The following is a 26,751-nucleotide window of genomic DNA, read 5'->3' as shown; positions in this document are numbered from 1 at the left end:
TAAAGCTTGCCACAGGAGGATGACATCATATAGGGAAGACATAAAGCTATTAGAGAGCATCCAAAGGAGGCCTTACAGAGATGGGGAAGGGCCTGGAGGGGAAGAGATGGGAGCAACAGCTGAGGGCCCTTGGTTTGTTCTGTCCAAAGCAGGGGAGGCTGACGTGAGGCTGAATGGTGGCTGCAGCTCCTCATAGGGAGTCGGACCCTTCCAATTCAGGATGTTCTGCATTCTTAGATTCCACGATTCTATTCCTCCTGTTTTTATTTCCCTCCTTTCTGGACAGCTACATTTGTTTTCCTACAATTACTTTTCTGTCTTCCTTTAGATGCCTTCCATTTACATTTAGGACAATGACCAGCTTTGGGTCTCAAAAGCTCAGTCGTCATTTCCTGTTCCACTTCTGCATCTTATCAGATTTTGCAGCCCCATCCCAGGGCGGCGTCCATCAGCTTTTTTGTGTGAGATCTCACCAGCTCTGCATTGGCACAGCCTAATCTTCTTGCAACGTCAACGGATTGAGGATGGATTCTCCACGTCTTCCACGTCAGTGATGCCGCTCTCCATCAAATAGGAGTCACAGATTAAGTTCTCTATCTCCGTGTTTGTCTGCGTGCTTAAAACCCACTTCTGAGCCAAGAAGATCCCAAACAGTCAACAACAGGCTTCATGCCAAAAGCCAGGAATGAGGACAGGAACCTCTCACCTCCAATCAAATGCATTATTTTTGCCCCTTTGCGCCAGATAGGTGAATGCTGGGACTGGTGCCATGTTTTGCAGGTTGTTTTTTCCCCTGCTATCGGTATTGAAATTACAGGCTGAGCGAGCAGTGCATTGATTATTGAATTATTTAACGATCCTTCCTGTGTCTCTGCCTGTATTTCTGAGAGCCTGTGGATGCAGTGTGTTACCTTGGCTGACAGCTGGTGCCTGATGCACTATGAGAAAATGGGAAGATAATATTACTTATTTATGAAAGAGCAGCAGCAAAATTATTAGGATGGCTGATTATCAGTGTGTGTGTTTCTCTTGCACTATGGTTTGTTGTTAACTTCAAGATTTTTTTCTCTCCTTGATGCTGATGGCAGTTTTGCAGCTAAAAATGAGTGCAAAGCATAGAGATGAGCACTCCCAGTTCTCTCCTGGGTGGCACAGCTGTAGATCCAGGAGTAGCCCCATTGAAGTGAGCAGCATATGGCCCAATAATTGAGAGCTGAATTGAATCAGACAGGTGATATCTGGAGGTGATGACAGGTGTTTTTAGCAGAACACAGACTTTGTGCTGCCCAAAGGATTCGGGTAATTGTTGAAAGTCCATATTATCATTATGTGCTGTGATGCACCGACACATCTGGACTTCAGTCTGCTTTCCACATAACACTGAAATTGGGAGATGGGGGGAGTAAGGAAATAAAATGCTCAGCTTGGACCAAGTTCTCCGAACACCTGACTGGTACATGTACATGACTGTGCCCATTTCAAAAGAAGAAAAAGGGATTGTTTTCTATCAGTTCTCAGAGGCACTGCTCACATTTGGCACACACTGTGTATTGACAGCCACTCTACAGCGTATCATCTTTGCTATGTTAGAAAAAGTATGTTTTCTCAAAGAGATGCAGAGAGAAATCAGTGGAGAACTCCTGACCTGAGTCTGCAGGCAGCCTCAGCCAACCAGTGATTTTCCATGCCTGTCATTAGTTTAAGCAAAGAGCAGCCCTTGCGCCCTTTTACTGTCTATGTAAGGGATAGGAACTGCTACATCTAACTTTGGGCATGCTTCTACCTCCAAACAACCCACTTCACTCACTCCAGTGTCACCTGACTTGGTTTAAATATCTATTTAGAGATGCTTATTTATTTATATTTATTAGAAATGCTTCTTTGTCCCCCTTGATTATAGCAGAGATCTGGATATCTTGAGCATATATACTAGGTTAGTGGAGTCCCACCTAATGCATGTCACTAAATAACTCAGCTGTGCAATGACAGTTCAGACAACCAGCTGAAGGATGCTTCCTCAGCCCTAGCAGCATCTGATGTGTTTTCTTTGGGCCTCAAAGCCGCATTGGTGCAAATCAAACCCAAGCTATTATGAAATTCACCTGTTGTGAGGGCAGCTCTTGCAGGTGGAATTCTCCTTTTCGTCTCCAGCAGTGAGGCTCACACCACCACCACAGCAAGGCTTAATGAGAGCTCAGGTCTCAGTAGCAACACAAAGCTAATGGCTGTGTTACACTGATTCTTTAGGATAAGAGTTTTCCCCTCAATGTGTGCTCTCAGCTGCGCCTGCTGCTGCAGAGATGTAGCAAATCATCAGATCAGGGTCCAGAGCAGCTCTTTGGGCTCATGCTTCTGTCTCTGCAGTGAGGAGCTAATGTTACCCTGGGGAGCTGTAATCTAAACCGGATGGCATTGCTGACAAGCTGCCAGCCAGCTCGAGGTTTGTTTTCCTCCCCTGTGTCTCTCCCCTTCTCATCCTTAAGAGTGTTTGTTTGTTTCCCATGTAAGGTGTAGCACCTTCTCTTAGATAAAGAATGCTGATAGGAGTATTTTGCTATTGCGCTGCCCCTCAGTGCACACAGAAGGGAGGCTGGTTTCCAAGCTGGGCCAACCCTTCTGTGGGATGGGATTTCCCGTTTCCAGGAGGCAGCATGCTTGGACCATAAAGGCTGTGTTGTGCCAACAACAGATGCCTCTGACTGAGACACATGGCTTTAACAAGTCCCTGGAAACTTCCTGCTAGAAAGGGGAATTATGTGAAAAAACATACAGTAGAAATGTGTGGAATTCCAAATCTTCAGCAGCCCGAGGGAGAAGTTGAGCACACTCATGTAATGGCACTGCAGAAACAGGACCCAGCCCTCTGGGCTCCCTTCTCTGCTTTGTTCCAAGGATAACCACAGGCAAACCCTTTAGTTTACCCCTTGGCAGCACATGCTGATAAGCAGCCTCTGAAATTCAGTACAGGGCACAGCTGAGCAATGGTCACAATGTCTGCACTAATACTGAGTGAGATAAATTTGCTGGCTGTTCTTAGTTCTGCAGCTCATACCCTGCTCCTTTTACAGCAGTGTGGTAGTGAGGAAAGCTAAGCTAATGAGTAAGGAATACTTGTAGGACTCAGCTCAACTCCAAAGAGCTCATCCTATGGTTGCTTTATACATATTTATTCAGTCTATCCTTTCATATGGACCTTGCCATTGATTATTGGTTTTGACTGAGCATCTATCTTGTACTTTCTTGGTAAGCATAAATGAGCACTGTGTGTTCAGGTCATGATGGAGGTGGACATCTCCCATGAGGATGTCACATTAGATCTGTCTCCTTCCTACATTACTATTCCATCTCATGTACAATTTTGTTTACTCTTTTGGCAGACTGTAGACATCCTCAGTCTCTTACCTGGCTTTGTGTCTGTGAGACTCAACCTCTTTGTTATATTACACAGCTACTAGGCTTAAACACTTTATAGAATAGCTTGAGTTGGAAGGGACCTGTAAGGGACATCTAGTCCAACTCCCCAGCAATGAACAAGGACATCTCCATCAGGTGCTTCGAGCCCAGTCCAGCCTGACTTTGAATATCTTATTTCCCAGGACTTAAACCTACAAAGTTGTTAATTCATCATCTTCTCCTTAGGCTAGGACTGTGTTGGTGATGTCACTGCTGCTCTCAGATGAGCAGAATTAGCTTGGTAGAAGTTTGGTATATCCATCATCTACAGATGTTCACGGTGACTGTGTCCTATCAGAAGATTTATAAAGCCTTCTTTCCCTCCTCTAGAAGAGAGCTTTCCACCAAAAATATGCCTTTTGCATCATGGGCAAGTGGCTCTAAAACCCTGTGGAATCAAGGCTTCACCAGAAATTTGTATTAAAATGTTGATAAATGATAATGGCATAGAAATTTTATCAGCTGCCTGTCTAGCCATGTATTGTTCCTATCTGTGCAGATCATGCTGACTTAGGCTCTAAATTTCTGTAGAAGATACTGTGCCCCATTTAGAAAACAGTCTTTCTACACAGAAGGAGGGGTTCAAGAAAAGGGTCTGTAGAAAGCTGTAGAGTCAGTGCAACATTCTTATCTGCTTGGTCCCCGTGTTTAGCACATTTTAGTTCACAGCCCAGGTGTTTCTCTCAGAGGTTGTGCTGCTCCAAACACCATCCACTCAATTATTTAAAATTCAGTTGCTATGGATCTACTCAAGGTGATCAGTTTAAAGAAAATGCAGATGGCCTCTGGTTTTGAGTTCCCGCTGCGCTTTGGTTAATTTGGTATGTAAAGGTATTAGGTTAATTAAATGCCATGTGTTGCATGGAGACTGACCGTATTTGTGGATTAATCGGCACCCGAGTGTGTTCTGTGCTGGATGTCCTCAAACTGGCAGCATTTGTGGTTTTTTTTCACTAAGAAAGTAAAGAACTGAAGAGAAGTCAAGGGGAAATGAAGCATTTTTCTGTTATTCTTGCGGTCGTTTCTCTGGGACTGGTGATTGCAGCGTCCTTCAGGTCTCCAACTAAGCTTTACCCCTTACTGGAGAGACTGGAAGAATCTGAGTGAAGAGAAGCAAAGCTGTTCATTTTGCTTTGAGGATCTCACAACATCCAGTTGAACAGGGCGAGTATGGCTGGTGGATGGAAGGTTTTCTACTAGATCTTTACCAAAAGCCAGATTGTGAATGAGGTCAATGGGTGCCTTGCATGCAGCAGGCACGGCCATGCCAAAGGTCTAAAGCAAACTGGCCACGTCTCTCTGATATTCATGGTGAAATACATATAAAAAGCAGAAGGTGGCAAACATAGCTGCAAGGTTTTGGAAATGCTGAAAAGGAAGAAAGTCGTCTTCATGCAGCCATGTGCTGAGGTCATGGAAGATCAGGACAGAGACCAGGGCAAATGGACACTGCTCCGCAACGTCAACCAGGCCCTGAAGCCCACAACTATTTTGGCGGTAAGATGGGGGGTCCCAGGATACAAGCGTGGCTGGGAGCTTTTAAGTTACTTTGAACAATTGATCTCTCTGTCTGATTACATCCTTCAGCTTCTCTCACCTTCCTCCTGAGCCTTGAGACCCCCTCATCCTGGGTGCTGTCGCTCCCATGGTGTAGCCTTGTTGTCCTTGCACCTAGAAGCCCCTCCTAAAGATCTTCCTTGTTAATTGAGCTAATCTCTGCATGCACCCATCACAGTGCTCCCTCCTCTTGCCCCACTCTTTGGCTGTTATTGCCCTTAGGTTGTGAGGTTCCAAGGGCAGAGTCTACTACAGAGCATTTGGAAAGGCTTTAGTACCACATGGCTGCCTAGGGGTGAAATAGTTGGAACGTAGGATTTGGTTTAGTGGGCAATATTGGTGATACATGGCTATTTGAACTAGATGATCTCTGAGGTCTTTTCCAACCTTAGTGGCTCTATGATTCTAAGACTCTGTGTCAACGCTGTAAAGTGCTTGGTGGTATTCTCACTCTTTTGTTGCTTGTTTTGGAAAATAAACAACGTTACTCCAGGCATGAGGGAGGTTATGCAACTTATAGGCCAGTCCACTGGAGCTGGTAAATGCATGAATCACTCTGACATGCCCTGAAATCCCCAATACATTTGCTGTTACGTGGGGTGATCCAAAAGTGATTGCGTTAGTGGACAAAATGTCAACTGATTTTCATGGGGTTTATATAAAATTAATTAAAGTGGAGGAAGGAAATACATCAGCGGTCTTAATAAGTGATGTTATTTTTTAACCTAACCAGACCTTCCTGAGATTACCAGCTTAGCCCATCCCATAAGACTTGTGGGTTTGTTTGTTTGTTTGTTTTTTCCCTCAGTATTAAGAATGGCATTAAAATGTGTTTAGAAGAAGTGTTTTGAGGGGACAAGCAGCCTGTGCATTAGGCAGGCAATGCACGGGAGTTGTCCTAGTGACAGTACAGGATCAGTTTACCTTGGGGATAGCAGGCTGCCTTTTTATCTCAGTTGTGTAACAGAATATATGAAGCAGGCTGCCTTTACAGCTATTTAAAATTAGAGATTTTTTTTTTTAAGGGAAAAAAAAAGCAATGTTACAATTTTTTGTTTTCTTGTTCCAGAGCAGTTTTTACTCAGCTGATGAGGTGTCAGCAGTGCTTTCTGCTGAGCAGGGACTGAGCTCCCCCAGCTCTGCTCTTGCTGACACCTTGATCAAGTTACCTACCCTGTGCATGAGTTTGCCCAGCTCTGCAGGTGAGATAATACTGCTGAGCACTCTGAAATGCTTTCAGAGTCTTGGATCAAAGGAGTTAAGAAATACATTATAAATCAGCTGATATTAATATTTATGTGTGCGTGACACTGCTTTCATATGTGTGGGGTTTTTTTTTCCTTTTAACCAAGTTATGGGATGTGAGATAAGGCAGTCAATGGGAAGAAGATCGGATTATATTTGTAACAAGTTGTGTGAAGATATTTATTGAAGTGCTATAGCAGGACCTTCTGAGGATAAAGGAAACAGGAAGGGCTGTATTGCTGCATATAAGCAGCATGACTATTAATATCCAGGTGAAACCAAGCAATCTGGGAACCACCTCAGAAAGGCTGTGAATCGTTTTGTGTAGCATTTCTCTAGGTGTTGATCCCTGGGTGTAACCTGACAGTACTGTGACAGATGTGTAGCATCTGTCTTGGTAATGGCAGGCAATCCTATCTGCAGCAGTGGTATGGAAATAGTTGGTCGTTGAGGTCTTTTCCAACTCAAGCCAATCTATGATTCTAGGATTTAGGAGAAAGTTTTTCACACAGAGGGTGGTGATGCACTGGAAAAGGTTGCCCAAGGAGGTTGTAGATGCCCCATTCCTGGAGGCATTCAGGCTGGATGTGGCTCTGGGCAGCCTGGTCTAATGGTTGGCAACCTTGCCTATGTCAGGAGGGTTGAAACTAGATAATCTTTGAGGTCCTTTTCAACCTAGGTCATTCTATGATGAAGCCCTTATGAGCAAGTATAAGTTGGAACACGTTTCGCGTTACTGTATGTTTCCAATTCCCACTGCCTGAAGCAGAGTTGAAGGTTGTTTATCAATCCATGGGGTCAAACAAAATCTATAAGCACTATGTCCACAGAAATGGTCAATGGTGGCTGTTGAGGAAAGAGGTTATAACAGTGCACATGCAAAGCGATCCTATCTGTTGTTTGCTCTCCTCTCTCCCAACAATTTTTCAGGACTTCAGAAAATAGATACTGCATTTCCACCGTGCTTTTGTACCTAGTACAAATGGAGCTGACCTGCAGGAATGTGACATTAGATAGGCATCTTGATCTTACAAATTCACATTGTCAAACCCAGTTGCTTGAAAAAGTAGATTTTTTTTTGTTATTGCAAAGATTACTGATAACAGTTGAGATGGAAAACTGATGATAAATGAGGTCAGATATTAGGAGAAATTTCTTCTCAGAAAAAGTGATAATGCATTGGAATAAGCTGCCCATGGAAGTAGTGGAGTCACTGTCCCTAGAGGTGTTGAGGAACTCTGGGGATGTGGCACTAAAAGGACACAGTCAGTGGGCATGGTGGGGATAAGATGGGGTTGGGTTTGGTAATCTTAGAGTTCATTTCCAACCTTTATGATTCTTTGATAATTTAACTAGGTTGCTCCCAAATGTAGAAACTCATTCCACTGGCATTAGGGGTGGGAAATAATTATGCCTTGTTTTAAAGAGTCTTGCTTTGGATTTTAGTTTTGGATTATTTTTGGTTTTGCCTTTTGCATTGGGAAAAAAAACCAAAAACAACAACAACAAAAACAACCAGAAATCATTGAAGTCTTTTTGCATTCAAGTGATTTAATATCCACAACTCTAATAAGCAGATAGTCCCTGCCCAGCAGGACTGACAGAGTCTTCTAGGATGACAAGTGACACTATGAGTGGGTAGGAATGGATGTGGGTTAACTGCATGCTCTTCCAAAACAAAAACAGGTTCTCAAATGAAGCAAGACATTTCTGGGACAGGCAAAAGGACACAGCTTTTCAAACTTCATCACTTTTCCTTTGTGATTATGGATATTATGGATGCCAGTGCTATTGCAGAGCTTCAGGAAGAAGCCAGACATGCAATAGACAAAAACCACTGAGAAGTATTAGTGCAAAAAGCCCACCTACAAATTTCTATTGCTGGAAGACCTCCTGGGGAAGTGTCCCTACCTCCAACCCTCCTCCCAGAACCCATCTGTGAAGAATAGATGACATGTGGTTTGCAAAGAAAGCCATTTGACTTGTACCAATGTCTTGGGTAGAAAACTTCAGGATCTTTTCTCCCTAGAGATTCTGAGCCTTCTGCAGCAGTAGGTGGAACAGTCTCCTCTTTGTTTGCAGGGGGATTATGTGTGGATGGACCTCAAAACCGGTCGGGAATTCGATGTCCCCATTGGAGCGGTGGTTAAACTGTGCGACTCTGGACAGATCCAAGTCGTGGATGATGAAGGCAATGTAAGTATAAAGGGTTGTAGTTGCTATTCAGCTCTGTAACTGTTGTGCACACAAGCCCCAGGTAGGATTAAATGCATGAACTTAGATTGCATTGGAAAGCCAAACTTGATTTGAATCTGATTAAAGGTGATGGGATTCTCTCCATTAATATCAGCGGATATTGGAACTGGGCCACAGCTTCAGAAGCAGACCCAACTCTGAACCAAACTCTTGCCAAATAGAGACAGCTCAACACTCCAATTCAAACACAGTTAATAGATCTAGTTTAGCTCATTCCCAGTGTTTCCAGAAATATGAGGAAAAGGGCTTATAACAAAAGATTTGTGATGACTTTGCCACAGGCTTTTAATGTGTCCTTGGAAATAACAGTAAAAGCAAGATAACATTGTGTCTCTACTTTTGTGACTGTACTGGGAATGGAATAGTGAGAAGCTTCTGGAATACAATGATGACACAATCTGTTTTAAGGGAACATCCATATTACAAGCAGGGAGTGACCTGAAGATTCTTGTCCTTTATCACTTTTGATAAACTTTGGTTCAGCTGGATCCTTGTGTCCGGTTTGTAGTGACTTTTGAAGTCCCTTAGAATTGATCAGCCTAAATAAAGCTCCATCAGTAGAAGTGTAATTTACCACCTCGTGAATCTCTCTTTTCTTTTTCAAATCATCTTTTCTGTTCTTAACAATGTTTTGCAGCAAAGGGCTAACCAGTGATGTAGAAATGTAGTTGTTTGAAAGGAAGAACAAAATGTTAATTGTTAAAAACTCCCTTGACATGCTGGATGTCCATGTTGCCCCAGATTATGCTCCTGCCAAGATGGCTGATGTCTCAGTCTCTTGCCGCTCTAGTAAACCAAAAGTTGTTTTCCTTCTCCTGCTATGAATGACTCCTTGACATGCCCCAGTGATAGAAGCTATGGTCTGTGTGCTGTGGCTCTCCCATGTATGCTCTTTTACCCGGTCCTTCAGCCTAGGGTGGACTGTTTATGCCCCTCATCACAGCAGTTTCTCATTTGACTTATCTTTCCCTGCCCTCATTCTCTTCCCAGGAGCACTGGATTTCCCCACAGAATGCCACCCACATCAAACCCATGCACCCCACCTCCATCCATGGAGTGGAGGATATGATCCGGCTGGGGGACTTGAATGAGGCAGGAATCCTTAGGAACCTGCTGATCCGCTACCGGGAGCATCTCATCTACGTGAGTGTCAATCCCATCTCCATCTACTACTCTACACTGTTCTTCCTTAGTTATTGGAAACCCACATGGGTTTTTCCTCAATTTAAATAAGCATCTAGATTTCTAGCACCCAAATAGTTGAGTGTATCTGTACTGGTATGTTGTTCTTCTATGAAGAAAACACTGCAAAGTTTACTGTTGCCCCAGAGACCCTAGTACATGCGATATGCAGACCTGGCTACCTCCCTACGCAGCCCATGGTTGGAACGCATGTCAAGTTTGTACAGGTACAGTAGCAGTTTAACCCAGGCCACTTGCAGGGTATAGTAACCATAAATGAAAAAGACTTTGGCAACTGTTAGCTGGATGTGGCCTTTCTACATTCTCCCACTGAACTGTTAAGTCATCCAATTTCTGGAGGCACAGGAGCTCAAGAAAGGATGAGAAGATGCACATGGAAATAACCATGTTAGCAGCTCAGAGAAGAGCTCCAAAGTACTTGTCCCATCTGTCTTTATAACATCTGCTGTGTGTACTGAGTACCCATGATAGTCACCAAAGATATTATTGCAGCCAACAGATCCAAGACTGCCTTTTGGCTGTCTAGACATAGGTGTCTGGTGGGTGAGGTGAACTGCTTTAGAGCTGGCTGGGGCTCAAATATGTTTGAAAACATGTTGGAAGGAAAGTTGGGGTTGGACGTCTACAGTCCAAATTCCAGCTCAAGCACCTGTTCAGTTTCAAAGTTTGATGTCATACTCATGTGAATAACTGAATTGAGGCAACCTGAATGCCAGCCAAGATGTACAGGTAGCCAATAGTTTGAGGTGATTGGTTCATTCAGAGAACAGGCTGTTCATATCTGTTCAGCATTACCCCTTCCCTCCTGTTTGTGGACCTGTGTAGTGGTACCAAGGAATATCCCATGTGTCTTTGTGAGAAATATAGAATCATGATGGATATTTTTTCAGTGGTGTCTGTGTATCTCTCCTGGGGGTCCCTAAGCCATCAGCCAATTGTCTGCTGCCTTGCTAAATGAAGAGAAGTCCTTGGATAAGATTTCACATGTACAATATCAGATTGCCCACAGATAAAAGCTCCTCCTTCATGGAAGCTCTGACTCTGAGCTCCCTCACTAAGCCATTCACAGGCACCCGGGGAGATTATGAACACGAATGAATGATGTTCATCAGAGTCATGCTAACAAGTGCTAATGCAAAGGGCAGCTGCTAACCCAGAGGCAAGACTGGGCAGTGATTTGGATTGAGTAATTCACTGATGATATGATTTCTCCTCAAGTTCTTTGAGTCTGGTTGTGACAGAGCTAGCTGTACTGCAGGGCTGCTGTGTAAGGGATGGCCACTTGTCCTGATCTAATTGTAACTGATAACTCCACCTGCCTTCACAGCACCAGGTGAGCTCTGCCTGGAGCATGTTCATCTGATTTTAGGCTGGATTCAGAGCATGAGTTTCACACCTCTTTGGTTTTCTGAGACTAAGGAACATTTGGTTGTTATCTTTGCAGTCTGTCACACAGGTACATCCTTAGAGAAGAGCAGCTCCAAGGAGCTCATGTTCTCAACAAATATTTTTAGCAGGTGGTTCCTTACTAGGTTCCTTTGTTGCAACCTGTTCATAGAATAATAGAATGATCTTCATAAAATCACAAATGATAAAATTGATAGGTTGTATTCATAGAATATAATGGAATCTGTATAAAACAGCATAACCCATTCCTTGGGCTAGTCCTGCTGCATATAGTAAGCGATTTGCATTTGCATCAGAGAGGTCCCAAGTTACTGTGCTTTGATTACTCCACATCACTAATGGCTTTGAAGTGGCAGCATGTGATCCTGGGCACCATAGAGCAGTTAGTGTAATATCAGCATCAGAACAACACTAAGTATCATAGAATCGTTTGAGTTGGAAAGAACCCTTGAAGGTCATCTAGTCCAACTCCTCTTCAATGAACGGGGAATGAGTGTGTAGCCTGATAGAGATTTATGCAAACCGACCCTGTCTATGTGAGTGTTATTACAGGGGTGGGAACACAACTTTAGATCCTCATCTTTTAAGAGTGGGGTACTAGTAGGAGTACATTTGTAATGAGCATGGTAAATGTTGATGGCAGTTTTGCAAAGCCAAGATGTGTAGGAATACTCAGCTCTCTGAAGCATTGGGGTTTTTTTTTGGTGGTACATTGGTTGGTTTGTGGTTTTATTTCTGAGGTATAATTTGTATTTTTTTGGTGACTTTGCCTTCACTATTTGAAAGACTTTCTGAGCCCCCTGAGTGAAGGGTAACCTTTCCCATAGGTCTTCAGTCCCTCTTGTTTCATCATCTCCGTAGCTTTATGTAAGGTATAATTCTGCTCTAATAAAATATAATTCTCCTTTTTCTCCTCCCTCACATTTTACTCATAAGACAAACTGCGGCGGGAGGGTAAGTAATGACTCTTGGAGCTGTTATTTATAATCACACTTGTGCCCATCCATTGGATCATTTGTTTCTCTTCTGTTGCATTTTCATTTAATTTGCACTACCATTGCTGTTGCTTCACAAATGCATTGAGAGCATCATCCCATTTGCTGCAGAGCTTGTCCCTCACAGTGAAGTTGTGACCTTCCCAGAACTGGAGGGTCCTCGGTCTGTCAATTCAGTATTGCATGATTAAAGCTTTAAGTGCTTCTCAGTAATTATCTCAGCTTGCAGGAAGAAAACTTCTGCAACCCAAAGAACAAAGACTTAAACAAGGGTGTTTTCGCTCAAGGTTTGGTTTGTACACACTGGGAGAAACCATGCCGAAAAGCAAAGTTATTTGGTGGTGAGTCTGGACTTTGAGTAAGGTTAAATCTCTTTATCTAGAGATGAAAGCCATGTCGGCGGTTGTTTTCTTGTTGCCAAGATGCAGCAAAGTTTGGTAGAGCTTTAACCCCATAGGAATCCAGATGAAATCAGCCACAGCACACTGAGAAGTGAGGGAAGCAGTCTCAGAAAGGATTTTGTTTGGGGCTACTTAAGATGTAGGTCATGTAAGCAATAATGAATTTGAGTTGTGATTTCTGATGTAAGTGGTCTGCTATAGCAGAGCCTTTTCCTATCAGCAACACTTGATTTTCCTGATATGGAATTGCTTTGCTCTCACCCAGCAACAGAAACCAAAGAGATAATATTTCCTTGGCGGTGCCCTTTGGCCCGTCATCAGCAAAGCAGACAAAGTTTTTCATGAGAAGTGGTAAACTCTGAACATTCATCAACTAGGAATGACCTAGGAAAGCAAGCAATAGTTAGATGGGGTTTGTGCTGACAAAGTCTTTTGTAGATCACAAGGGAAGGGTCAGCAAGAGTATCCAGGAAGCGCATTCCTGCAACTAATGGTTAACTCCTTTCATAAGCTTGCTGGCTGTGTTTGGGGTAGGTCAGACTAATATGGCCGAAATCTCTGCAAAGTGTGAGTCTTTTTGAGAAGATGCTCAAGGAAGATCAGAAATACCCTTCAAATTAATCTGGTAATAAATAATGAAAACAGTGTTCCAGGTCTCTCACCAAGTGCTGGAAGGAAACTGTAGGGACGGTGGCAAACTTGGTGACATAAAGCCACCCAGAAATTGAGCCCGGTCCGTCTCTGAACATTAACTTTACATTCTCTGTCACTGTAGAAGGCTGCTCAGGAACTTTGGTGCTTCCCTACAGTCTAAGTTATTTCACAGCCAACTTCCACCCTTTGTATTTGTGACAACTTTGTCTTTGAGCTTCAAGAGCATTTCTCCTTTCCTTACGTTTAATCTATTATCACAGGGAAGACCACAACCTTCTCTCTTAGTTGGTTCTATAGATCCAAATCTCACCTGAGCTGAACAGAAACCTGCTCTCTGGTGTTGCCCACGGGGCTACGAAGCGCCAGCCTCTAAGGGCTTTCAGCATCCCTACTGCAGAACACAACTGCCACCTACCGGCTGCCTTTCAAGTAGCTGGAGCTGGCAGGAAGCGTATAGGTAATGAAGAACAAACTATCACCTATCTCCACTGAAGTTTATTCTTTGATGATTCAGGGATAACAAGTTTCGATGAGAGAAACCCAACCTAGGGCCGTGTTATCTTCAAGCTACATAAGCATCCTTGCCTAAGACACTTAGGTTCTTTGTTCCAAAGGCTTATTTTTGTTTTTAGGTCATGCAACAGAAAGGATATATTTTTGTGTTAAAATGATGATGAGAATTGTTGTTGTTGTTGTTGTTTTTCCTGGAATAATATTGGCAGCAGTGGGGACACTTTTGTAGCTGATCACATGAGAAATGAAAGGGGAGATTCAGCTTTCACAATGTTAGTTGTCAAAAGTTAGCCAACGTTAGCCAGCGTTAGACAACGTTAGCTGTCAAAAGAAAGCACGGGATGCCACAAAGAGTTTTGCTACCAAAGGCTCAGGACAACTTTGTGCTACAAAGAGCACAGGAGGCACAAAAGGCATTTCCAAAATGACTAGGATGTGGCTTAGAAGAAGTATGTCTGGACTTTGTGAACCATTTCCCTTTGCATGGGACACGGTTTAAACTGCAGCATGGAAAGGTTTGGTTAGACAAAGATATAGTGAGGGACAGACTGCAGAGGAAGGTCCTTCACATCTTTAGTTTCTCAGAACTCATGCAGTGCATATATATGGATGCATAATGGCTCTGGGGAAGTTTTTGCAAACATGAGCTTGACTTGGAACTCTAAATCTTAACTGAGGAGCATCTGAAATATGAATTGAAGCTTGAATCCATCTAGTGCATGAGCAGGGCTGAGTCTGAACTAAATTGTATAGTTTGGAACTTTTGTTCTAGCTTTTCTACAGGCTTCACCCTTCAATCATCTTTGGCTTGTACATCATCTTCCATCCAGCTTTCGAAAACTTTCGATTTTTCTGACCTCCATGCTCCATCCAAACTGCCAGAGCCTCTCATCTAAGTCTCACTGTCCCATAAACCTTCATGTGCTTCTCCTCCAGACATACACTGGTTCGATACTGGTGGCAGTAAACCCCTACCAGCTTCTACCCATCTATTCACCGGAGCAGATCCGCCTGTACACCAACAAAAAGATTGGGGAAATGCCACCACACATCTTTGCAATCGCTGACAACTGTTACTTCAACATGCAACGCAACAACAAGGATCAGTGTTGTATTATAAGGTGAGTTGGTTTCCAAATGGAACATACACTGGAAAAGGCAGCTGGTTGATTAGGAACAGATAGTTGAACATAATTGGGAATTAGAAACAGCCATGAGATACTTTATCCACATGATATTAGTGTAGAGTTGGTTTCTGTTATGCATTTCTGAAGTCAAAAATACCAACTTGCAAGTAGCATTCTGCTTCTTGCCTCAATTACCTTCTCCTTTCCTCTCAGTCAGACACAGGTTGGATGTTAGGAAAAACTTATTCTCTGAAAGAGTGGTTGTGCACTGGAGCCATCCCTGGGGGTTTTCAAGAAACAAGTAGATGTAGTACTTAGTTACATGGTTTAGCAGGCGATGCTGTTGGTAGGTGTGTGGCTGGGCTGGATGAGCATTAGAGGTATTTCCCAACATTAATGATTCTATGATTCTGTGTCTATGGGACCTGTGGCTGTCACCAAATGTCAGTATTTCAGATTCTGCTTTATAATGTGTTTGGGCAGTTCCAGACTTGTGATGAATCTGCCCCTGCACCACTGGCTCAAGGTGTGATGATCCTACCTGGAAAAGCACTGTTTGAAAGTGCTTCCTGATGTTGTTGGTGACAACTGTACAATGGTAGCTGCTGGAGAGACCCACACCTAAAAGCAAAAGTTTGTCCACGTGAATTGGAGTGTAAATCTGTATCCTGACTGGACACTGTATTGTGTCCTAACATCTGGATGTAACCAGTCTTTGTAGCATTGAAAACTCATCCTTAGTGGTCTCGTCCCACTTGTGCAAACAGCACAGGACATCGTAGATAGAGATAGATAGATAGATAGATAGATAGATAGATAGATAGATAGATAGATAGATAGATAGAGATAGATAGTGAGAGGGAAGTTAGCAGAATGCAGAAGGACTTTCACTGACCTCAAATTCTGTTGTCATTGCAGCGGTGAATCCGGGGCAGGGAAAACAGAAAGCACGAAACTGATTCTTCAGTTCCTGGCAGCAATCAGTGGTCAGCACTCTTGGATTGAGCAGCAGGTCCTGGAGGCAAATCCAATCTTGGAAGGTGAGGTTTTAAGTGGTTGAGGCCTTTTTTGATGGCTAAAAAAATGTGTTCATTGCATGGGAGTTGGAGTGGATGACCTGTATAGGTTCCTTCAAAGTCAAAAAACTCTATGATTTAATTTTCCAGGAATATTTTTGGTAATGATTGTTGTAAAAAGAAACGATTCATTTGAAGATATCATCATTTCCACATAAATCAAAACATTTTCCCCACGTTTCAAAACAGAAACCTGAATTTTGCCAAGTTATCTGTGTAGTCTGGGATTCCAAAAGCTGATCAGCAGAACTGATCATGACAGAGAAGCTGTGGTAGCCCCATCCCTGGAGGTGCTCAAGACCATGTTGGATGGGGCCCTTGGGCAGCCTGAGTTGGGGTTGGCAACCAATCTATGGCAGGGAGGTTGGATCATGATGGTCTTTTAGGTTCCTTCCAACCCAAACCATTCTATGATTTTATGAAATTTACACAATTCTTTAGAAAATGTGCACCACCTCTTCTCCTGTTACAGTTATAACTGTGTGCAGAGTGTAGATACTACAAAAAGCTTTCATTCCATTGATTTTTTATTTGTTTTATTAAAATGTAATTGCCAGAATCTTATTCTTGTTCTTTGCTGGTTCAACAGAACATGAGATTATATTTCTCAGAGCATCACAGACTAAGAATATGGATTAGCAATACTCAGTGGTTCTGCTGGAACAGTCTACCCAGGGAGGTTGTGGATTCCCCACCCCTGGAGGTGACCAGGTTGGATGGAGCCCTAGACAACCTGATCTAGAACCAGATCTGGAGGCTGGTGGCCATGCCTGTGGCAGAGAGCTTGGAACTTGATGATCCTTGGGGTCCCTTCCAACCTGAGCCATTCTATAGTTCCATTATTCTAGGATTCTATGAATAGCAAAGCCCACCATTTCCTTCCATTGTCAGAGAATGGAGGCAGAACACAGAAGAAAAAATAATGAGATAGCAAAAATCAACTTGTTGGCTATCCCAGATGCATAAGCAAGCATCTGGTAGGGTAAAGAACAGCCCTACAGTTTTAACTGGATGTCTGAACATTATAAGGTTAATCTGAACCTTTCAGGCATGCATGGAACTCTTCAGCAGAAAGAGAAGTATTTTCTTCCTTTCTTCATTAAAGAATAATGAGATATTAATCCACCTACTTGTCCCAGTGAGCAGTGTTTTCTTGGTAGGTAGCCCCATAGGAATCAATGGAAATGTGAATATCCTGACAGCTTTCCATGAATAATGTGAGCAGTGCAAACAAGTCACCAGCTGAGCTTTCCTTCTCTGTTCTCCTCTGGAGAATCCTTCAGTCCAGTATGAAGATACAACAAGATTGCTCAGAAATGCATGCCATGCACATGTGAGATTTGATTTGTATTTCAAATGCATCTCCAGCACCTGGCAGCAATTCCAGAGCATACAAGCACCAGGGCATGCTTCCTACGCCTACACAAAGGATAGAACTGCACTTAATTATGCCAGACCATTCCTTGCATGTCTGCTTTCAGGGCAGAGTCTTCCTCTGGAGGTTGGCTTGATTTCTCTGTATTTCTTGTATTTCCTATATTTTCTCTTTCCATCTATCACCAGATCAATTCTGACCCATTGCAATTCTTCCCTGCAGCATTTGGGAATGCAAAGACGATCCGTAATGACAACTCCAGCCGATTTGGGAAGTACATTGACATCCACTTCAACAAAAGGGGAGCCATCGAGGGGGCCAAGATTGAGCAGTATCTGCTGGAGAAGTCCCGGGTCTGCAGACAGGTAAGGTAACATATCTGCAAAGCATAAGAGTGGGTCCATTGACATTTGCAGAGACATTGTCCCAAGAGCTGATGGTTGCTCTTCTTCTGCAGGCCCAAGATGAGAGGAATTACCATGTGTTCTACTGCATGCTGAGAGGAATGACAATGGAGCAGAAGAAGAAGCTGGGTCTTGGGAAAGCCACAGACTACAACTATCTTGCAATGGTGAGGGTGCAGAGAAGTGAAGGTTTGGAGGGATGAGATGGTATCTTGAACACTTAAAGTGAGCCTACAAGAAAGATGGAGAAAGACTTTACCAGAGCTTATGGTGATAAGACAAGGTGCAATGGGTATGAATTAAGAGCAGAGACATACATTAGATATAAGGAGGAAATGTTTCATTTATAGGGTAGTGAAACCCTAACACAGGCTGCCCGGAGGAGCTGTGGGTACCCTATCCCTAGTATTGTCCAAGGCTTGTTGGGACTTTGGTCACCCTGGTCTATAGAAGGTGACCCTGCCCATGGCAGGGGTTGGGACTGGTCTCTTCCAACTCAAACTGTTCTATGATTCTATGACACAGGGTGGCTAGGGACAGTAGGGCAGTGCAGTTCACAGGGCTGAGAACCAAATCATAGCCTACACCAAAGGACAGAACCAGACCAACAGGTTCATCTCACTTATTTATTCCTTAGGCAAAACTTCTGCCTAACTAAGGCTGATAGTTTTTTTTTGCTTTTTCAGCAAAGCCCTGTTAGCTTAAAGTTGCATGAACCTGTGCCAAGTTCACTCCGTTTTACCCCATACAACATCCTTGCCTCCCCAGGGTAACTGCACAACCTGCGATGGCAGAGATGACAGCAAGGAGTACGCCAACATCCGCTCTGCCATGAAGGTCCTTATGTTCACTGACACTGAAAACTGGGAGATCTCCAAGCTGCTGGCTGCCATCCTGCACATGGGGAACCTGAAGTATGAAGGTAATAGGACAAAATGCGAGGATATGCTCCAGCGTGTTTTTCCTCCTTATTCTGCATAGTGAGATGGAGACAAGGTAATGGACCCTATCCAGACCACCTGCCATGATACTGTGCTAAGGACTCAGGTGTTTATTGTGGTTTGTAAAGATGCTTGATATTATTGCGGTGTATAAGGACAAGAAAGGAGGAATAAATCCACTTGCCCACTCTACAGGGCTGCCAGACTCTGGTGCACACAGTGGAGATGGGCAATTCTCTACAGCCATCTGCAAAAGGACCCCAATACATGTAATCTCCACCTTGCTGCATCTGTTCCAGCAGCCTGGGGCTGGCAGTCCCTTATTTAAGGCTGTGACATTCACCTCTCCTGAATTAGGGAATGGATATGGCCATAGATCGTCCAGCAAATCCAGGTTTGGGCAAGGGGAGACCGATGGTGTGGTCAAGAAGTGCCTAGGTGATTGGATATGTCTTTGTAAAAGTACCAAGCTGTCCTGATGTCAGAAATGACATGTTAATATGGAAAACAGAAGCCACACATCCTAGAAAGTTTGTCATTCCATGAGCTGCTGAATACAAGTCCTTTGCTGACAGCAGCAGGACTCTGGCCACCAAGATGAGGCAAAGAGAAGAGACCCTTTCCTGTTATCTTCTGCAAAGCTGCATCCCTTGCTGACTGCTTTCCCTCTCTTCCCCCAGCTCGGACCTATGACAACCTGGATGCTTGCGAGGTTGTGCAGTCGGCATCACTGATCACTGCAGCATCACTGCTGGAGGTCAGTGTCTCTATAGTGGTGAGTGGTATTGTCCTCTTCTTGGTTTGTTCCTGCATTCCCAGTATTGTGGGAAGGCTTGGAAAGCCTTATCTGAGCCAGGATGTCTTTGCCCTTCCAGCTCTAGGAGGCTGAAGAGGGCTGTGTAAGCCATACTTTGCTTTGGCAGTATGGAGGATGTATCCATCTGAGCTCCCTTTCATATAAGTATAGAGGATCAGACGTTTTAGTGGCACATAGTCCTAAGAAAGACACCCCATATAGTCCCTAAAATAACATGTTTCTTTCATTGATGGAAGATCATTATGGCAGTCAAGAAAAATGAAATGATGCTTACCTCTAGTTATGAGGGTCTGCACAGTTCCTTTCCAGCTATTCATACCCAAGGTATGGTAAGGAACCCTTAAGCTATAAAGTCAGCAGCTGTTTTTGGTGGTGCCTTTGCCAGGTTGAGCCTCAGGATGTGATGAACTGCCTCACCAGCCGAACTATAATCACCAGAGGTGAGACTGTCTCAACCCCTCTCAGCATGGAACAAGCACTGGATGTGAGGGACGCTTTTGTAAAGGTAAATCTCACAGTATTCCTTCCTGTTCCTGGTAATACAATGAAGCAATCTGTCAGTTTTGAGACCAGAGCGTCCACGGCATGGGAAAAGTGAGTTGTAGAAGCTCAGCTACTCAGAACAGCACTTACAACATCTGAAGCATCCACACCTGAATTTCAAGATTTTGGCATGTTTAGATCAGTGAAGCTGTGCTAGTAAATAAAACATGTTGACAGGGACAGAGCTGTTCAGCTGTCACCAAAGCACTTACAGAGAGCATTGCTTGAGGCTCTTAGGTGATGGAGGTTAATGGGTTGTGTATGCATCAGTGTTTGCAGCCCCATGTAATGTTACATGCATAAATAGCTCACTACAAATTCTGCTCTGACCTTTGTTGGCCTCATCCAGGCATGATATCCTAGGCTTGCCTAGTAATGTAGCATGACTCTGCTGACCCACAGAAAATGAAACCAGGGGAAAGACAAACTGTGTAAGCACATATGTAAGCACAAAGAAAGGTATGAAGATTATAGATTCTGTTTTAGGTTTTCTCTGATCTAGGATTTCAAGTCCATTGTCCTTGATCTACACAGTGGCTCTTGCAGCTTTAAAACATGTCAATAGTCTAGCATAGCCTTCCTTGGGAGCGGTGCAGTTACTGGTTGTGCTTTAGGGATGTCAGTGCCATCAAGGGAGGAGTGATGCCACAGACTATCAGGGTGAACTTCTAACTTGTCTCAGTAAGTTCTGCATTTGGGATATTGCAGGGAATTTATGGGCGGCTCTTTGTGTGGATCGTGGAGAAGATCAACGCTGCAATTTACAGACCTCCTTCACAGGAACTCAAAAGCGTTAGAAGATCCATTGGCCTTCTTGACATCTTTGGCTTTGAGAACTTCACTGTGAACAGGTATGGAGCCCAAAGAAGGAGGACCAGGTCTTAACCCTTCTTCACCAGCCCAAACGTAATGTCTTGCAGTTCTTTCATCTCCCCTGGAATGAAAGATGCTGGTCCAGGCCTATTTCTGCATGAGAGATTACCAGAATTAATATTTTCTTTTTTTATTTTTTTTTTATTTTTTTATTGTTGCAGAAGACAAGATACTTCCATCATTTATTTAATTATTTCCAAAATGTATCCATAGGAGATGACCTCCAATTAATTCATTTAGTGTACATACGTACAATGAGGGTTGATGTTGTTTTGGGGGAGAAAAAACTGTTTAGCTGGACCAATGTGGTAATTTTTAGCCAACAGCAGCCTTACTGAGTGATTTACAAGACCTGAAGATATCCCTTCAAGCATAGGAGAGTGATGAAGAAAAAAAAAGGCTATGGTGGATCTAAACTGACCTTTCCTTCACTTTCTGTCTACAGTTTTGAGCAGCTGTGCATCAACTTTGCAAATGAGAACTTGCAGCAGTTCTTTGTGCGACACGTTTTCAAACTGGAGCAGGAGGAGTACAACCTGGAGAACATCAACTGGCAACACATCGAGTTCACTGATAACCAGGATGCCTTGGACATGATTGCCATCAAACCCATGAACATCATCTCTCTCATTGATGAGGAGAGCAAGTTCCCCAAGGTGTGTTTTGGACTCCTTTCTTCCAGTGACTCTGCTGGTTTCACCCTCTTTATATTTTGATAATGGCACCCCATGAGAGGTCTGATCAGCCCTAAATCAGGCACAAGGGAAAATAAAATGTGTTTACTGGTCAGTTATCTCTTCATAGCTTTTATTATTCCGTGAGTATCACGATCATGCTTAAGACAAATCAACATTTCTTATGGAATAATACACCTGCAAATGCTCCAGAACAGCTTTGACTAAAAGTATAAGAAAAAAGATACTGTTAAATATACTCACTCCTGACTAGTTTGAATACAGCACAGAACACCATATATATACTTGTTTGCTTGTATATTTGTTTGTTTGTTTTCTACATCTGATATATCCCTTCCAACCCATCTCTTGTCAAAATAAATGTACATTATCCCTTGAGGGGAAAAAAAAATGCACTATTGATTGGAAACTCACTGTCATGGGACAAACCTTGCTTAAAATGATGACCTTTTCCTACGTGCACAGGGTACAGATGCCACGATGTTACACAAGCTGAACTCCCAGCACAAGCTGAACACCAACTACATTCCTCCAAAGAATAACTATGAAACCCAGTTTGGCATTAATCATTTTGCTGGAATTGTTTACTACGAAACAAAAGGTATGGGGTAGCCCTTGGGGCACTGCAGGTGTTAGGGAATGTTCAAGGGAAGGTGAGACATTGCTGCAATGAAACAGAGTTGGATGGCAGTCAGTCCTAGTGTCAGTGTTCTCCTTTTCTGGCGGCGATGGTCTCTCAGCAGTGCCCATGATTAGCAGAGCTTTGAGCTCTTTCATTGCTGTGTCCCCAGGAGAGAATTGCAGTGCTTTTCATCACTACTGTTTTTGATCTGGTCTCAAGGTGTGTTTCTGTCTTCCTCCTCTCTGCTCGCTCCACCATTTTTACTTAGTCTTTCCTAATGAAATCCACTCAGGTCCATCCAAAGCCATGGCTCTGTCAGGACATTTAATTGTCCTGGGCTCTGGGATAATGTAGTGTACCTGTATTGAATTTTTCACACATGAGCTCTGCAAGCTCTGTTTTATTGCACAGCACAGCGTGTCCTTAATCCTTAAGCAAATTCATACAAATGAAGAGCACGTTTTCATTACAGTCTCTTTCTTTTGTGCACCTTTCATTACCTCCAAAGAGAAACCAGTAGCCCAACAACCCAGAGGCTGTATACAGGCCACTTATTGGCCATGTCACCCTATGTCATCAGCCTGTGTGTTGTCTCATTATCTTCCAGGTTTCTTGGAGAAAAACAGGGACACGCTGCATGGAGACATCATTCAGCTGGTGCATTCGTCCAAAAACAAATTCATCAAACAGATTTTCCAAGCAGATGTGGCTATGGTAAGGCATGCAGCAGGTGGGAGAAGAGCTTTATTAACAGGGAGAATTTTCTTTGAAAGGGTGGAGGAATTGCAAAGGGTCTTACTGCTCGGGTGTTCTTTGGGGTGTTTCAAACCTATTAGTAAGAGCCAAAAATCACAAAGTGTGAATGCAGTACAACCACATTCACATAGATCACACAGTTGAGTTCTTAAAAGGTTGTTTCGTGCTCTTCTATTAATTGTATAGGGATGTGAGCAATGAGTTTTTTGATTATAGAAGTCTGAGAAAGAGTCAGCCTTTACTGTTGAGTAAGTCCAAATCTTCATATAATAGAGTGAGAGATGGAAACCGAACAGCTGCTCTGAAAGAGCTGAAGATCTAGAATCAAAAGGATGCTGAGTTAAGGCTTTCCAAAGTTACCACATTTTTTCAGTTGTTGATGTCCTGTTTCCAAACATCATTCAATGCCTCTGATGGTGCAAGGGACTTAGGGACTTTCGGGACTTCCAAACTTCCAAAGATTTAAAGTGCTGAATACCATGAGATTTGAAGGAAAATTAATGTTTAAATTCCAAATACATTTCTTAAAATAGGCTACAGGTGCTTTTGTGAGGCTTATTCGAATCACGGCCACTCAGCTTTGCTCCTTCTGAAGTGAATAACTGATATTACTTTGACTTTATTAGGAATGAGATAAGGTTTATCGAGCCCCATTCAAGCTACCAATTGGCATGACACTGTCCCCAGATGTGGATGCTTCTGCTGAACTAGATGCTAACTCCCTTAGCATCAGTGATGCTAGCCCCTTTGCTTATTGCTTATTCCTCAGTGCTTTTTGTTTTCAGTGCAAACTTTGCAGCTCACCTTGGAAATGATTTCTTGCTTGTTTGGGCATGAACCCCCATGCAAATAAAAACTGCTTAGATAAATAGGATGCTGTAGGAGGTGAGATGATTTTGTCATTGACTTTCACAAAAATTCAATCAGTTTTGCAACCCCTTTCTTCAAAGGCATCTCCTAAAAGAAGGAGTAGGTGAGCACAGGGTATAGGAATGCATGCAGCAAAGAGCTGGGAGAAGACTCTGTTTGGAGGCCTGCAAGTGCTTCTTGAGCACTGAGAAGAGAACCTTCCTGAGACAGCCAAGCCAAGTCAATCAGATCTAAGAATATTTCTACCTAAGAAAAGACCAGTTGCCACTCTGGTTAGAGCTAAATGAAATCATTAGGCTTTTGTCCTCAGGAACTTCTCAGTGAGCTCATAGGATTTGGTGAAAGGCAATTTCCTGTTTAGTTCATGGCATTCCAACTTTCAAATGTGTTCTTTATGTGCCATTTGGAAGAGCCACCGGTCAAGAAAGTTTCAAAACCAACCAGAAGTGTATGTTTGAATTTGTAGTATTTGATCCCTGAACAAGCTAATCTTTGTGCACACCTAATCCAGTGTATTGCTGGACCACACAGGGCTGAGCTTTATTTATGGGTGCCCATTGTGGAGGAGGTCTATCTGCATGCATTGGCTGAATTGAAACATTGCTTTGAGCACTGTCAAGTGAAATGTGAATCTCTGAAGAATCAACATGGCCCATAGCTAGCACGGTCTGATGGTCCTGCATGCTCCACTTGCAGATAGACAGCAGGAGAGTTGGAAATCAAAGATGAGCTGTTGATGAAGGGAAAAAGAAAGAGCAGATTGGGGTGCTTTTCCCTTGGTGAAAAGTTAATTTCTATAGAATCTACATGACTAGAATCTGGGGAAGAAGAGAGCAGTATCTTTAGAATTCTTGTGAGATTTTGGTTTTTGATGGTATCTTCCAACTGGGCAGAGGAGAGCAGGGATTTGCAAGGCAGAGGACTGGGGAAGGCTGAAACTGAATGGTAATGAGTTATTTCTAAGAGGCGAGAGCTGAACAGCAGTGGTTCCCTCAGGACCAGGGATGTGAATGTTAAGAGGAAAGGGAAAGCCCAGGATGAGGATATATAAAAGAATTAGCACAATTTGTTGACGGGATATTTCAACACCTCCAAGACTAATAATGTCGGGCTCCCAGTTTGGTTATTCCTTCTTTTCACTGTTTGCTCTTCTCTGTCTCTGTTCTTTTTGTTGTTTTTTTGTTTGTTTGTTTGTTTGACCTGTGCTTCATGTAGTTTCTCTGTGGCTATGCATCCAGCACTTTTGGCCAGTCGCCTACACCCACACCAAAGGTAAACTGAATACATGTGTTTCTCTGCTGTATGTTCACCTCTCCTTGGCAAAGACTGTGCTTTTCTCTTGTTGGTCTGTTGCTCTCCCTGTGTTCTCTATAGAGGATCAATTTCAAGTGTTGATGTGACAAAGAGCTGTGTTAGGGCTTGCTGACTATTTACAGATGTATGAGTCATTTATATTGTAAAATTCAACTCAGGAGTGATTTATCATAATGGGAGTTCGGTTTGGATAAAATCAGAACCAGCTTGAGACAAAGTTTTGGATTTGGATTTTTGTTTGTTTGTTTTTGTTGCTGTTCTTTTTTCTTTTCTGATATTTGAATCATTTTATTTAACTTCAGATTGACCACCTGTGGGATTTGGCTGTTGTTCATCATGTTGCTGACACTGGCTTCAGTGGGACATAACACTTCAATGCAACAGCAAATCTGGCTCTGTTTTGCACATTTGGGGGCAGGAGGTTGATGGTACATGCACAAACAGAGATTCTTGGATTGCATTATGGGGTTGGTTGGAAATGCTGTCATTCTCAGGGAGATTTCATGCCTTGTATGAGTTCAAATCCAACTCTTCAAAGGTGCAGTTAATATCGAACTTTTCCATGCTCATCCAAACAGGCTCTTTGCACCTGTTTCAGGTTGTTTCTGTTGTACCTCACCTCCTGACTGGTTCTGATGGATTCCCAAACCTTTTGTGCTAGATGATTGACCATAGGGTATTGTGTGCTAATGGTTTTGTGAAATCAGCTTTGTGACTTTGCCTACATTTCCATGACAGCCCCCTAATAGCCAAGGGGTTATGTTAGAGATGGACCTGGCTTTCAAAATTCATATCCTTGCATGGGCTGAATTTCAACCCTTGTTACTTCCACATTGTTTCAGAATGTTTGTATTTGGAATTCCAATGAGGATGATCTGAACCAAAATGAACCGAAGCCATTCATTCCAAAGCTGAACTCCTTCCCCCCCATACTGTGATTGAAAAGTGTTTGGGTAGCAGCAAAACAACAAGTAATACAGAGAAATGGGGGAAATAACATCTGAGAGTCCTTTTGTTGTCATTAAACTTTTTATAACATAGCCTAATGTTTTGTAAGTTTTCTAAATAAATAATTGATCATATTCGGTAGGCACTGAGACGAGGGAAGAACAACAGTTACAGTAGTAACTAGTAGAAAATGGAGCCTTAGTTCAAAAGAGTAATACTCAGCACTGTTATCTATCCCATGTCAGCTCTGCATCTTAAGGTACCTTCCAGATTGCTCACCCTTTAGGACAGACACTGTCTCTTCACTATATGCCGCCTCAAAACCTGCAATGAGGTGGCCCCAGCTTTCAGTGGTCACCTAGAGATGGACTCCATCACCTCCCCAAGCAGCCTGTTCCAATGCCTCACCACTCTGTCTTTATGAGAAGAATTTATTCTTAATATCCAATACCTGTAAATTTTGCTTATCCTTCCCCATTACACAAATCTCAACCTCCTTGAGCTAGGCTACCTAATGACACTGATGAAGAGACAGTGTCTGTCCCAAAGATGCTACAGCTAGGTGTTGACCAGGAGAAAAATAGATCATATTTAGCTCTTTATCATTCAGTTTGTTGGGACTGCATCTATTTTGAGCTAAAATAGTTCTTCCTCCACAATAAAGCTTATATTTTCAGTGCCTCACATTGTTGGCAGGCCGCTCCAC

At 43.0% G+C, this 26,751-nt stretch overlaps 1 protein-coding gene across 6 annotated transcripts in view; it reads left to right on the top strand.

Annotated features, from left to right (window-relative positions):
• MYO7A (myosin VIIA) overlaps positions 1-26,751 on the top strand; it is an 82,944-nt gene that overhangs the window by 26,263 nt on the left and 29,930 nt on the right. For 2 of the 6 annotated variants that reach the window (XM_015852498.2, XM_032442282.1), the window contains exons 3-17: positions 8,338-8,451; positions 9,502-9,654; positions 12,058-12,075; positions 14,621-14,805; positions 15,730-15,851; positions 17,485-17,627; positions 17,720-17,833; positions 18,435-18,588; positions 19,288-19,364; positions 19,810-19,929; positions 20,676-20,818; positions 21,286-21,496; positions 22,001-22,136; positions 22,765-22,871; positions 24,999-25,055. In XM_015852498.2, coding sequence (XP_015707984.1) covers positions 8,338-8,451; positions 9,502-9,654; positions 12,058-12,075; positions 14,621-14,805; positions 15,730-15,851; positions 17,485-17,627; positions 17,720-17,833; positions 18,435-18,588; positions 19,288-19,364; positions 19,810-19,929; positions 20,676-20,818; positions 21,286-21,496; positions 22,001-22,136; positions 22,765-22,871; positions 24,999-25,055 — 1,854 coding nt within the window. The remainder of the gene's footprint in view (positions 1-8,337; positions 8,452-9,501; positions 9,655-12,057; positions 12,076-14,620; positions 14,806-15,729; positions 15,852-17,484; positions 17,628-17,719; positions 17,834-18,434; positions 18,589-19,287; positions 19,365-19,809; positions 19,930-20,675; positions 20,819-21,285; positions 21,497-22,000; positions 22,137-22,764; positions 22,872-24,998; positions 25,056-26,751) is intronic. The other 4 variants (XM_015852499.2, XM_032442284.1, XM_032442283.1 and 1 more) reach the window with 3 other exon arrangements.

Source organism: Coturnix japonica, chromosome 1 (genome assembly GCF_001577835.2).
Source record: "Coturnix japonica isolate 7356 chromosome 1, Coturnix japonica 2.1, whole genome shotgun sequence".
NCBI classification, from domain to species: Eukaryota; Metazoa; Chordata; class Aves; order Galliformes; family Phasianidae; genus Coturnix; species Coturnix japonica.
Note: the sequence above shows the minus strand (reverse complement) of the source record. Positions and strands in the feature narration are given on the sequence as shown.